Here is a 14,839-nt window from a genome sequence, read left to right on the forward strand (position 1 = left end):
TCCCACATATGAGGGCCAGTGACACTGCCCCCAATTTACCAAAAAAAAATCTAAAAAAAAAAAAAAAAAAAGATATAGCCTGAGGTGCTTTCAGTGACCATATGCACAAGTAAACCATACTTTAGTTTCCCCAGGTTATATATTTGTATATGAAGCCTACCCCTCCAAGGAATCATTGCTTCATCTAAGGAAAGTTGTTGATTTGGCTTATAAATAGTCTGAAATCTTTCAAGGAAAAAATCCAAAAAGGGTTGAATTTTGAAAAGCCTGTTAGTTGATTGTTGCAGAAGTTCATTGTTGTTGAAATGTAAACACCACCAAATTTGTTCAAATCGATTATGACTCATCAGTTCCCTGAAAATAGTATCTAAAAATGAATCCGGAGACCAATAATCCTTTAGTTTATCTTTCCTGACTTGTCCCATTAGAATAATTATTGAAAAAAAAATTTTCATTTCTGCTACAGTGACATCTGACCATTTCAACCCCTAGAACTAGTAACATACTTTTCCTGATTTTGTAAGTAATATAGATTCGTTTCCTCACACAACATGTTAAAGAGTCTGTTTCCAAGAAAGAGTCCTGTTACTTGTGATACTTTCATCGGGTCAGAGGGAATGTGTTTCACCCCTGGGTTTCCAGTAAATGGCCCTAAATTTGGTGTTTTGTCTGTTTTTACCCATGTGGAAACCGCTAAATCTAGTGTGTCATCGTCACTTTGGTTTGCGCTTTGTTCACTGTCACTGTAACTTGGTAGAGGATACACAGTTTTGTTTTGCCTATTTCCAATAATAGAAGAGTCACTGTCATTTTCACTCTCACTATCAGCGTTCTCAGGAACATCAGATAATGTGTCTGCCAACAATTCCATTGAAATTTCTTCTTTAAGATTTTTTCCTGTAAGAACTACATCTTTCTGTCATGGGTGTAAAGTGATTGAAATCTGAATGCTGACTAAATGCAGAGTAGAGCAACAGAGGAAAATACAGAGCTGTTTGTTCTCTATCACAGATCATTAGCTTAGAGTGAGGTCACGTTTCTATAAACATTTGTCAGCAGGACCATTTGGAGAAAGGCTCCATGTATTGAGTAGTTATGTGTATAGTGCATGGAAACCAAGCACGTGTTAAAAACGCATATTTGCTTCATCAGTCTTGCACAGCTGTAATGTACAGATGCACATCTGCATCACCAGTCCACAATGTGTTAAGCCAGACATTAAAGAGATTTGCAAAAATATAAAACAATGGCATTCTTCTCATAAGTAATTTTTTGGGGGGGGGGAATACTTATTTTTTTTATCAATAGAGTTATATATGTTAACGTAATGGTTTTGTTATTGCCATTTTAAAATGAATTAAGTAAATATTTAAAAATTTTTATTTTTAATATTTAATATGGTAAATATTAATAGATATAACTACATAAACGAAAGGATTCTGAGACCAAAAATTTGAGAGTCACTGGTCTATAGTCTAATTTACATTTTTCTGATAAGTAATGATTTGATCTCCTTTTCATAAGCTTATTGGCTATTTGAATATCCTCTTTTGTAAAGTGCCTGTTTGTGTCTTTTTGCTCATTTTTTAATTGTTTTTTTTGTTTTTGTTTTTTTTAAATTTGTAATCCCCATAGCCCATCTTTCAGATATATATGCCTTTTGTTAGTTACGTGTTTTGGTTTTCTTCTCCCACTCTTTTTCTTGCCCTTTAGTCTCTTAGTGGTACCTTTTGATTAACAAATTCTTAGTTTTAATGCAGTGCAATTTATCAAACTTTTTGGTTAATAATTTTATGTCTTGTTTAATAAAACATGAAGTTAATTTTCTCATTTTATCTTCTAGAGGCTTTCTTGTGTTTGCCTTTCACTATTAGATCTAAAATCCACATGGAATTGATTTTTGTGTAGAATGAGAGTAGGGGTCAGATTGTATTTTCCTGTGGATTATCCAGTCCACCAAGCACCATTTATTGTCACCACTTTTGACCAGTGAATCCAACCCCCCCGCCCAAAAAAAAAACCCTCCCAGATAGTAATATCATACCATTAGAGAAAAAGCATTACATGTTTATTAAAGGTGCTCATGTAAATGTCTGATGGTGTTTTAATTTACAATTTTTAAAAACATTGTTAATAGTTATGTTACTGTGAGTGCAAAATATTAAAATGGAATTTCCAAGAAAATATGAAATGCAAAAGGAGTAGTGTTCAGTTTTATTAAAGTTAGAGTATTCTACGCTTTAGCCAGTTCTGATTTGTAACATCTATTTACATGATTTTTTTCTGTTATGGTGTATTATATGTGGAATAATATTTTATGGAGTCACTTTTTTTATGGAGTCACTCTTAAACTAAGAACTGATATACTGCATAATTCATTTTAAACTATTTACTTCTCAGGAAACGTTTTGATGGTAAATTACAGTCAGAGTCAACTAATATTGGAAAAACCAAGAGAGATACAGATTTCGAGGGTACAGATGAACCTATTTTTGGAAAGAAGCTCAGGGTGGAAGAGTCAATAACTGAAGACTTAAGGTACTATTTCCATTGTCATAAGTGTCAGTAACTCTTAAGTAGTTTTATGAAGTTTTGAAAATTGCTTATGTGTGGTTACTTTATGAAAGTACTTGCTGAGTTAGAGGAATGAAGATATTCTTTATATATTCATATAAGCATATAAATAGAGTATCTAAGTTTGGGTAAATGGAAGAAAATATAGAAAAGATATTTTAATATGTTAGAATCCAATTTTGAGAGTATTGAAGCCTGATTTTTTTTTTTTTGAAAAGAAATAACACATTTCTTTTATTCATTAATGTCCCAAGAAGAGGATCACTGGAAGAGTGGAATAAAAACAAAGAATAAAACTGACCCAATGGAAGGAATAAGTGAGATGGAACATTAGGAGGAATTAGATTTTTCACTGTTGTAGGTAGCAGGAGAGTGGCCATGAATCTCAAGACTACTATCAAAGAGGGAGACGCATGGACATCTGTGGTTGAAATAGTTGGCATTTGTCTGATTTTGAAATTTGGAACGTTGTAGAACTGATGCCAGTTTCTTAAGTAGCAATTTCACTTGTTTTCCTGTGATCATGATCTTCATGACTTTGCTTCTCCCATCTTATATTCCATATTTTAGCTTGGCAATGCCATGAGGAATTTGCTTTTCTATGATTTTTTTTTAACCAGCTGGCTGTTATTGTAGCAACAAAAGTAGCTACTGTATATGGTGGTAGATGTGTTATTGAAATATTTAAGATACACCATTTGCTCAAGCTAGTGGAATAGATTACAAAGAAATACTGGCAATTTAAAATCATTCTTTCTTATTGTAGTGACTAATTCTTGGGTTGTATCCAAAGCGTGATTATTGGTTTAAAGTAAAATCAAAAGTACAATCAATAAGAAACTAATGCATCTAGTACAGAAATGCATTTTTTTCTCCAATTTATTCAGTCATGTCTTTTCAGAGTCTTAAATAGAACCTAGATTTTGATAAGAGTAGGGAACACTTCTATAAATAATGGCAACATTAGTTTTAGACTAATTTATTCTTTACTTTGTATCGTGTTTTTATAACCAGCTTATTTTGGAGAGGTACTTTTTATTCAAAATAGTTACTGGAACTAAAACATAATTCTTTGAATAACCCACTTAGAGTCTGTTTGTTCTATATTTGTAATAAAAAATGTTAACTGATAATTTCGAGTTCAATGTGAAACTTTTTGAATGTTGTTAATAGTGAAAGTTTTTCCAATTTGGAATACTGATAATTGGGCAGTGTCATTTTTCTTAACAGTTCAGATTAGAGGCTTATTATCTAATTATAGAAAAATAATTTATTTTAATGTAACTTGAACAATTTTTTTTAAGTTTGGCAGACTTGATGCCCAGAGTCAAGGTTCAATCAGTTGAAACTGTTGAAGGGTGTACACATGAGGTAAGCACAAACAGTATATTGGTTGGTTTTATAAATGGAATTTTGCTTTCGACTATCTAGTATGATGATCAGCAAGCAGTTTGGCCTTAAGGTCTTTGGAAACAAGAATGCGTGGTGTACATAGTCTAGTTCAGGGGTCGGCATACTTTTGAGATGGAAGAGCCAACCCTGTGCCTCACAACAATTTAAAAATTATTCGAGAGCCATAAATATATTTTTACAAATAAGGAAAATTTAAAAATCCTTTAAAAATTTTATAAATGAAACTATGATAGATTTATTTTCATTTTCAGTTTTACTTCAGAGCCACATGTACGTACCCAAAGAGCCACATGTGGCTTGCCGAACCCTGGTCTAGTGGAAGGAATAGGGGCTTTGTATCCAAACCTAAGCTAAGATCCTGGCACAGCACTTTTTCTGACTAGTCTTAGATAAATTTCTTAACCTCTTTGACATTGGTTTTTTAATTTATAAATTTGGAATAATGGAATTTATCTCATGGGGTGGTTGTGAAGATTATATAAGAAAATTAGGTAAGGTACCCAGCACAGAGCAGGAGTGAAGTACATGATCATTCCCATAATCCTAAAGTCAAATAACAGTGCCGCTTGGCAGGTCACATGCGTTTTCAATGTCTTGCTGTGATGACTGCAGTTTCATTGTTTTGCCACAAGATGGTGGTCACTGATAGCTTGTAGCAACCCTTTAGAAGTGAGTGTTTATACACAAGAGATATAAAGGGAACTAACACTTTTTTATTAAGCCTTCTGTCTTTACAATATAACCATACAAGTATTATTATAGGTGTTACATAAAATTTCACGGGACTGAGAGAACAAAAAAGGGTCTGACAACTCCAGCAGTACTTGATGAGTTTATTAAGGGAACTTATATACGAGGTGCGTTTTGGGTGCAAAGAGAGGATGTGGATATCCTCCACGTGGCAGGTGCTGCTAAGGGGTTATATAGCCCAGGACAGGATGGGTAGGGGTACTGGGACATGAACCGCTCAGATAAGGGGAAAAACACCTCACATGCCTGCCCCGGTGGCAGGCAATGAATGGCCTGTTCTAGGAACCAGCACAAACCAGCATGCTGTGGGGTTGATCAGACAGCCTCTGACGGAATTTTAGGGGATCAGTCTCTATTCTGGCCAGGATTTAGCTAGCAAGTCTGGCTGCAGTTAGGCAGTGGTCACATCATTGGAAGTCTCTTCTCCACAACAGGTAGTTTGGAAATCTTATTAAAAGATTTATTGAATAAACAGAGTAATTCCAAATTAACAAAAATGACTTGGTATAGATTTAGAACCTTATTTTTTAAAATACCTGTTTTTCTACTGAAAGTTCCTCATGTTCCTTTAGAATAGCACTTAGTTTTGCAGGAATAATATCCATTTGATCATTCATTGAACACTTATGCTGGATCGTATTCGATGCTCTGGTCTTAAAAAGATGCAAAAATAAATAAATAAATAAAAACTTTGCTTTCAGGAAGCCAAAGCTCTTTCTGTCCTCCATGAGATTATCCTCAAACCCTCCATTCTGCCACCTCCTCTCATTTTTTTAGCAGGTAACTTTGCCTTTTACTTAGAGGCTTGAGGATCTCAAGTTGTAGGGTCCTCTGATTACAGCCTCCTTCACCAAGCGTATCTGCACCTGTCACGTCCACTCAAAGGAAAAGACACTGCCTCTTTAGGCTAAGGAGGCTTGCCTCTCAGTGTTCTTGCTTGTATCTTATCCTGCCTTCACAAAGACTTAGATCGTTCCATTTTCCCTTGACAGTTTCTAGAGTCTCCTTTTATCTATTTGCCCTTTCCTATCAGCATGTAAATATTGTAAAGCTTCTCTTTTTGTTCTAGATTGCTTTTTAAAAAGCCACTATGTTGTTTTTCTTTTCCCCCATTATGGTCATTCATTTAGTACATATCTTTTGAGTGTCAGGTACATTTATTCACTCAGTATAAAGAGATAAAAGAAATATAGCCCCTTCCTATCCATAGTTGCTATTGAGTGCTCTGCTTGGAAAATCCCTGCTGGACTTCCTAATCTTCCATTCATCTTTTAAGTCATTTTGATCATTCTGCTGGTTTTCTTTCTTTTTTACTCTAGTCACTACAGACGTCTTCTCTTCTGTCTGTCTGTTATGTGTTATTGTTACCCAGAATATTCTTAGAGAATAAAAACAAGTCTTTCTTTTTTTTTTTTTTTAAGATTTTATTGGGGAATTGAGGGAGGGGAACAGCGTTGGGGAATCGGGGAAGGGGAACAGACAGGTAGACAAACGGCTGTCGTTTTGTTCTTCAGTCTAGTTGTGGAGGACGTCGCTTCACTGGCCCAAGTTGGTATGATCATTGTGCTTTTCCCGGGTGAGGCAATCGGTCGCCGATCATTGGTCGGCCGCTCACAGCGGCTCCCGGCAGCTCACACCGGCTGCCGGCCGCTCATGCTGGCTGCCGGCCGCTCATGCTGGCTGCCGGCCACACATGGTAGCTTATGGCAGCCCACTGCAGCAAGGGCTGCAGCCTACGCCGCCGCTGGCGACTCACAGCAGCCCAGCTCCAGGTTGAGCTGTTGTTCATCATCTTAGCTGTAGAGGGCGAGCATCACTGGCCCTTAATGTGGGATCCTAACCGCAGCCCTGCTGCTCAGAGCTGGTCCTCCCAAATGAGCTCTTAGCCAGCTGAGCCACTCGGCCGGCCCAAGTCTTTCATTCTTATACACATGAAAACACAATTTGTTGTTGTTACTTCTGTTAAATCGTAGAGATGATAAAATCTGAATTGCTTTGTGCTAATGTTCTTTGTTCGTGTCATAGGAAAGTATCAGGAGAGATGTGAGGGAGGTCAACCAACTAATTAGTACTGCCCCACAAGTTGATCATATCCTGATGGGGATCACACCGTGTTTTAGGATCTAGTCTTAAGATTTTCAGATCCTGAAATTTAGTTTTGTCAAGAGTGTCAAGGGTTGTGCTCTCTAGGATAGAGTCACTTTTATCATATAAGAGATGAAGGTATACAAAAGGATGTCATTTGCTTAATTGAATGGATAAGTAGTCTTCTCGCTATCAAACTGAGAATCAGAAACTACTTAGAAGTTGTTTGAGTTCATAATAATGGGGAATATATAGCCTTAAGGGAAAGACTGATGGAAGCTGTTCCTGTCCCCTAGAAGTGTTCATTCATTAATAAAAGCAACTCATAATTAAACTCTTTGCTAATGTGCTGAATAAACTACTAAATTCTAACTTTTCTCTCCCCTTTATAGATTCCATTTAGAACATCATATTTCTTCTAACACATTCATTATACTCAGCATTAGGTTTCATAATTTATTAAGTTGCACTTTTCTTAATTTTAGTCAAGATCTGGTTATTTGTTTCTGAAATGCTACCCACATCACCTTAATTATAATTGAGTTGTAAATTTTCCGACAATCTCTCAGTGTTTCTAATACAACTAGTCTTATCTAATACTTGTTTAATTTTAAGTTTTGCTCTCAGAAATTATTTGTAATTTCTGTATGTACCTTACTTTGCCCCCCATGGATTATGGATACACTAAAAGGTTTAAATCTTGGGAATTTAGCTATATTGTGAACTGCTCTCCAAGTTCTTAATCTTTACTGGAGAAAAATTCCTTTCCCGTTTTAGGAAATACGTAGCATTATTTTATTCTGCATAGTTTTCTTTCATATGTGACATTCCATTTTATGTTCATTCAACTTTTTGAGCATTCATTAATGTCAGGCAATACATGAAATGTGGAAAATACAAAGTTAAGAAAGGTCCTAGACCTGAGTAAACACAATTTCTTCTGGGAGATAGTCTTATAAGCTTTTAATTACATTATCATTAGATTAAACACTAGCAGAGGTTTTTTTCTGAGCTTTAGTGTTTTGACTTGTTCTTAAAGGCAGTTAGTTTTACAGTTAGGACTATCAGACACTTATTTTTCAAACCATCATTAATTAGGGAGTGCTGAATATATCAATTCTCGAATAGTAAGTTTGGTTTTTTTTTTTTTTTTTTTTTTACATCAGGTTGCACTTCCCGCAGATGAAGATTATTTACCACTTAAACCTCGAGTTGGAAAGGCTGCAAAGGTCTGTATTTTGGGCAATACAGCTTTTACAGTTTTGTGAGTTTCTTTTTCCTAAAAATGTTAAAGATAAATTCTTAACAAGTGAGATTTGTATACTATTCCCCAGTGTATATAAATTAAGAAAAAGCTACCTGAAATCCAATATAGTGAGAACCAAATAAGTAAACAATTATTCTGAAAACCAAGCATCATGTGATGAGATTTTTAAAAATTAATGATTCTCAACCTTTTTATAGAATCTAAGGAAAATTATCCACCTTTCTCTAGGAAAACAAAAGTGCATGTGTACAATAAGTTTTGCATATAGTTTTAAGGAGTTTAATAAACTCTATTGCTTGTATTAGATGGGTTTTGAAGTCCTGATACACCTTAAATGATTGATATAAATTTTCCAAGTCATTTTCTCTCAATAAGAAAGGCAGTATGGTGGAATAAACATGAAATCTTAAAATCTAATAGATGTATTATTCTGCCTCTGCTGAATGAACTTAAGTGAGGGACTTCACATTTCAGAGCCTCAAAGTTCACATCTGTGAAAGAAAATACCTATTTTAGGGGTTGTTGTGAAGATTAATAATAATATATAGAAAATATGTTGCAAAGTGCCTACCACAAAGAATCTTTGATAAATAGTAATTATTATGATTAATATAATATATAAGCATGTTATAATAATTGAAAGATTAGACAGCAGAATTAACTTCTTTACTGTTTAAAGTTTTTTGTTTTTTTTTTACTCTTTCTAATTTAGTGGGTAGCATATTTCCTAAATAGAATCATAAAGAAATGCTCCCAGAATACTCCTGGGGGTAACATCTCTTGATTTTAAATGTGCTCTGATGTGGCTAGAATTTTCCAGTGGATATTAATACTTTTTTATTTTTATAGGAATACCCATTTATTCTTGATGCTTTTCAAAGAGAAGCCATTCAGTGTGTTGATAATAATCAGTCTGTTTTAGTATCTGCACATACATCAGCGGGAAAAACTGTATGTGCTGAGTAAGTAGCTTTCTTTTTAAGTGAAATTTTAGGTCTGTTAATATTTGCTTTATATATGTAGGTGCTCCTGTGTTGTTAAAAATATTTTATAAATATTTTACAAATATTATATCCTCTTGTTGGAGTAACCCCTTTATCATTTTGTAATCCCCTTCTTTCGGCTTTGTTTAAAGTCTGTTTCGTCTGATGTAAGAAGCAGCTTATTTTTGTTTATTTCTATTTGCATGGAATACCTTTTGCATCTCTTTACTTTCAGTCTGTGTGTGTCCCTGCATGTGAAGTGGGTCTCTATATGTTTCCTTCTAAGTCTTACAGTTTTAACTTTTATATTAGGTCTTTGATCCACTTTGAGTTAATTTATCTATAATTTGTAAGGCAAAAACTTTATTCTTTTGCATGTGGATATCCAGTTGTGTCAGCATCATTTGTTGAAAGATTTTTTTTCTCCTTAGTTTTGGCTTGCTTTTCGAAAATTGATTTGGGTTTGTGGGACTTTTAATAATTTATAACATACTTATTTCTCCATTATGGAGAAATTACAGCTTTCCTGTTGGGCAGCTGAATTAAGTACTCTTTAACAGTGAGCCCCTAAAGAGTTAAGAAGACAGTAGAGAAAGGAACTGATAAAAATGGCATCAATCACCCTGTCCATTATTCCCTTATAACCTCAGTATGATGGTGGAAATATTTCATGACTTCTGGAATATTATTTCCCTTGTAAAAGTGTAGGCTTATCTGGTGACTATTTATTACTTCCTTACAGACTGTGATAATTAGGTATAATTCACAATTTTTCTCTTTGCAGAGAGAGTTAGAGGAGTGAAACTTGGATCTTAGCATGTCATCCTAATGGTATCAGCCAATTGCAGAATAGTCTTAATCTGTATTCCAGTCTTAGATACATTATGGTCTCCTACCACCCCAGTTCTATCCAGAGGAGGAGTAGGACTTTTTTCTTACAGGTCCACCCCTTTTCAGAAGGTGCTGAAGTCAGAAGTTAGTTTCCTTCTAAGGCACAGATATAAAGGAAGTTTGACTGCTTTTAGTTTAATTATATTAGCTCACTTAGAAAAGTATACAGTATGTTTGGTGCATTACCCATTTAAAGCCAACATATATAGTCATTAGAATTTCTGGCATTAGTGTAACCTTGCTTTCATTTTTCCTACAAGAGGAGAGAAATGTTAAGTGGAGGAGATTGTCACATATATGCTGAAACCTTGTGTCAAACCTCTGGAATAGGAAACCATAAAGAGAAATATAAAGAAATTTACTAGAGTTATAGATACTTTTGAAAATCTGGTGAGGGTTGCTGTGGAAAACAGACTTGTAGTTATTCAAAAAGTTAAACATAGAATTATCAGAGGACTCAGCAATTCTACTTCTATGTTCATACCCCAAAGAATTGAAAACATACTCAAATACTTGTACATAAATGTTCATAGCAGCTATGAACATTTCCTAAGAGTGAAAAGGTAGAAACAACTCAAGTCTATCAGTGAATGAGTGGATAAATTAAATATGGTATATCCATACAATGAAATATTACATAGCCATAAAAGCAGTGAATTCTGATACATGCTACAATGTGGATGAACCTCAAAAACATTATGCTGAGTAAAAGAAGCCTGACCCAATAGGGCACATATTGTATGATTCCATTTATGTATAATATCCCGAATAGGTAAATCCAGAAAGACAGAAAGCAGAATGGTGGATTCCAGGGGATGTTGAGAGGAGAGGAACAAGCAGTAACTGCTTATGGGTACAGGGTTTTTTTGAAGGTGATAAAAATGTTTTAGAATCAGGTAGAGGCGGTGATTGCACAACATAGTGAATGTACTAAATGTCACTGAATTGTACATTTTAAAGTGGCTAAGTTTATGTTATATGAATTTTACATCAATAAAAAAATCTGATGTATATATTTGTATATACATACCCGTTTTTATAATTTCAAGTAGTTCATGGATCTCAGATAAAGGTTTTGCATAGGAATTCAAGGACTTCAGATAAACTCCCATCTTTATCCAATAACTATCATATGTAACATTTTATTTATAAATCTGGTACTAGAATTAACGTATTGGTACCAGAGTATCTATGTAATTGAGAAGTTTTCCTGGCACTGCTGTTTTTTATTCCATGTAAAGCTTTTTTTAAACAGCTTTATTATAATACCATTAAATTCATCATTTTATAATAAATGTATCTGTAGTTCAGTGAGTTTTAATAAATTTGTACAGTTGTGCAACACTCACTAGTTTTAGACTTCCATCCATACAATTCTCCTATGTGTGTTTGCATTTAAACCTACTCCTACCTCTAGCCCTAGGCAAACATTGATTAGCTTTTTGACTATTTTGCCTTTTCTAGGAATTTTATGTAAGTGGAATCATATAGAGACATTTGAGTCTTTTTTCCATTTAGCATAATGTTTTTGAGGTTCATTCATGTTGAAAATATTACTAGTTCATCTCTTTATTGATAAGTAGTACATTTTATGGGTATATGACATTTTGTTCATTCAGTTGATAGACATTTAAATTGTTTCATGTATTTTGGCTATAATAAATAATAGTCATGTAAACATTCATGTACAAGTCTGTGTGGGCATGTTTTAATTTCTCTTGGGTAGATACCTAAAAATAGAATTACTGAATTTTATGCAAATATGTATTGAACTCTACAGGAAACTGCCAAACTATTTTCCAAAGTGGCTGTACAACTTTATATTCTTACCAGAAATGTAGGAGGGTGCCAGTGTCCTTATGTCCTTGCCAACTCTTGGTGTTGTCTGTTTTGATTATATCTATTTTGGTGGGTATGTAGTGATGTCACATAGTGATTTTAATTTGCATTTCTCTCATGACTAAAGATATTATTTCATGTGCTTATCAGCCTTTTTTATATCTGAAGTGAAATATCTGTTTTGGTCTTGCTGAATTTGTAAAATTGGGTTGTTGGTGTTATTGTATAGTAAGAGTTCTTTTAAGCTATCTTAACAGTATCTTTTGTAGAGTAAAAGATTTTAATTTTGATGTTTGGCTTCTCAATTTTTTCTTTTATGGATTGATCATGCTTTTGATAGCAATATCAGAAAATTTTGCTTACCCCAAGATCACAAATATTTTATTTTGAAGTTTCTAGTATTAGTCTTTTGTTTAGAGCTATGATTTCCTTTTGAGTTAATTTTTATGTATGATGTGAGGTAAGGTTTTAATTAATATTTTTGTATGTGGATATTGTTCCAGTTGAAAAAACTATTTTTACTGAATTATCTTTGAGTTGAACTGACATTGACTTCCTAGTGAATTAACTGTAAGTGTATAGATTTGTTTTTGGACTTTATGTTCTGTTGATCTCTGTGTCTATCTGTTTTACACCAGTACCGTACTATCTTTATTACTGTAGCTTTAAAGTAAGTATTGAAATTTAGGTAATGAGAATCTTCTAACTTCATTCTTTCTTAAAATGGGGCTTTTCTAGGTCTTTTGCATTTCCCAATAAAATTTTAAGATTAACTTGTTAATTTCTCCCAAAAAAGACTACTTGAATTTTTAAAGGGATTGTGTTAAATTTATAGATCAATTTGGGGAGAACTGTCATCTTAACAATATTGACTTTTCCAGTCCATGAGCATGGTATATTTCTCCATTGTTTAGAGCTTCTTTAATTTCTCTCAGCAATATTTTGTAGTTTTCATTATATAGGTCTTAATACATTTTCTTAAATCTGTTTCTAAGTATTTGTTTCATGCTATTATGAATGGCAGTCTTCCTTAAATTCACATTTAGATTGCTAATAACTTGTATATTAAAGTACAGTTGACTTTTATACACTGATATTTTATCCTGTGACTTTAATAAATTTGCTTATTAATAAATTTTAGTAACTTTTTTTGTACATCTCATAAGATTTGCAACATACATGATCATATCATCATTGAATAAAGACAGTTTTACATCTTTTAAAGATTATATTGGGGAATTGGGGGAGGGGAACAGACAAGTTGCTGTCCTTTTGTTCTTCAGTGTAGTTGTGGAGGACACCGCTTCACTGGCTACTGTTGGTGTTGTGATCATTGCGCTCTTCCCATCTGAGGCAGATTGGTCGCTGGTCATTGGACGGTGGCTCACGGCAGCTTAGGGCAGCTCACGCTGGCTGCCGGCCATTCACAGTAGCTTATGGCAGCCCATTGCAGCAGGGGCTGCAGCCTACGCTGTCGCTGGCGACTCAAGGCAGCCCAGCTCCAGGTCGAGCTGTTGTTCACCATCTTAGCTGTAGAGGGCGCAGCGTCACTGGCCCATGTCGGATCCGAACCGGCAGCCCTGCTGCTCAGAGCTGGCATCCCAAGCCAACTCTTAACGAATGAGCCACTCAGCCGGCCCTATGGGAACATTTTTCATTCCTAATTCAGTTCCCTTCTTAAATTTTGGTAATCTGTGTCTATCTTGAAATTTCTTGAGGTGGAATTAAATTATTGATTTTAGATCATTCTTTCTGTCTAATGTATTCAAAATATAAATTTTCCTCTTAGTACAGCTTTAGATACATCCCTTAAATATTGGTAGTTCATTTCATTTTCAGTTCATTTTTTTAGTTTGTTGGTTTTCTGTTGTGTTGTTTAGTTTTCAAGCATTTGATGATTTTCCGTGTATCTTTCTGTTTCTGATATCTAATGTAATTTGTTTGTGATTGGAGAAGATACTTTGTGATTTTAATAATTTAGTGATTGATATGGTTAGATTTGCATTTGCCTTTTTTTGTTAGTATATGTCTCATCCTTACAGCCTTTTGTTATGTTTAACATTTTTTAGTGTACCATTTTAATTCTGTTGATTTTTTTAGCTTTGAGTTATGTTTTTAGTGGTTACTCTAGGCCTTACTTTTAACTAAGTCACAGCTAAAATTTCTGTAAAACACTGAAACCTTGGTTTAATATTTTTTGTGCCTTTTTTTTGGTCATATATATTTCAACTATGCTATAAACCTAGTGTATTATAATATTATAATTTTTTTCTTAAGCAGTCTTATGCTTTTGAAAATACTAATTGAATAAAAGAAATAGACACACTCATATAGTCTTATATTTACCCACATTTTCATGATCCCTGGAGCACTATTCTATTCTCTGGATTTGAGTTAAAAGATTTTTAAATATTTTTTTGCAGGGTAGATGTGTTAGCAGTGAATTCCCTCTGTTTTTATTTGGAAATTTATTTATTTTTTTTTGCTTTTTTTTTTTTTTTTTTTAAAGGATAGCATCATTGAATATAGAATTCTTGGTTGACATTTTTTTTTCCCTTTCAACATTGGATAGTCATGCTACTGATTGTTTCATTCTACTCCATTGTTTCCAATCAGAAGTCAACCTTAATTATGTTATTCTTTTGTATGTGGTTTTTTCTCTTGCAACTTTGAAGACAAAGTCTTCAGTCATTCATCAGTTAGATATGTTTCCAGGCGATTCTTTTTCAGTGTTTTCTGCTTGGGTTCATTGTGCTTGTTTGGAGTTGTGGGTTAATGTTTTTTAAGCAAATTCAGGAAGTTTTTCATTGTTATTTTTTCAAATATTTTTTCTGCCTTTTTCTCATTTCGAACTTTCCATTAGGACACTTGAGGTTTTCCCACTGATCTCTCAGTGTCTTTATTTTTTCCTGTTTCTTTCTCTTTTTAGAGTTGATTATTTTTATTTTTCTGCCTTCATATTTACTGATACTTTCTTCTGCCATCTCAAATCTGGTTTTTGGCCCATCTAGTGAATTTTTCATTTCAATTATTGTAC

The 14,839-nt window shown here is 34.0% G+C and overlaps 1 protein-coding gene across 1 annotated transcript in view; it reads left to right on the forward strand.

Annotated features, from left to right (window-relative positions):
- Positions 1–14,839, forward strand: part of MTREX (Mtr4 exosome RNA helicase) — an 85,885-nt gene that overhangs the window by 7,479 nt on the left and 63,567 nt on the right. The window contains exons 2-5 of the mRNA XM_019641440.1: positions 2,401–2,538; positions 3,879–3,945; positions 7,989–8,051; positions 8,939–9,051. Coding sequence (XP_019496985.1) covers positions 2,401–2,538; positions 3,879–3,945; positions 7,989–8,051; positions 8,939–9,051 — 381 coding nt within the window. The remainder of the gene's footprint in view (positions 1–2,400; positions 2,539–3,878; positions 3,946–7,988; positions 8,052–8,938; positions 9,052–14,839) is intronic.

Source organism: Hipposideros armiger, unplaced genomic scaffold (assembly GCF_001890085.2).
Source record: "Hipposideros armiger isolate ML-2016 unplaced genomic scaffold, ASM189008v1 scaffold_60, whole genome shotgun sequence".
Lineage (NCBI taxonomy): Eukaryota > Metazoa > Chordata > Mammalia > Chiroptera > Hipposideridae > Hipposideros > Hipposideros armiger.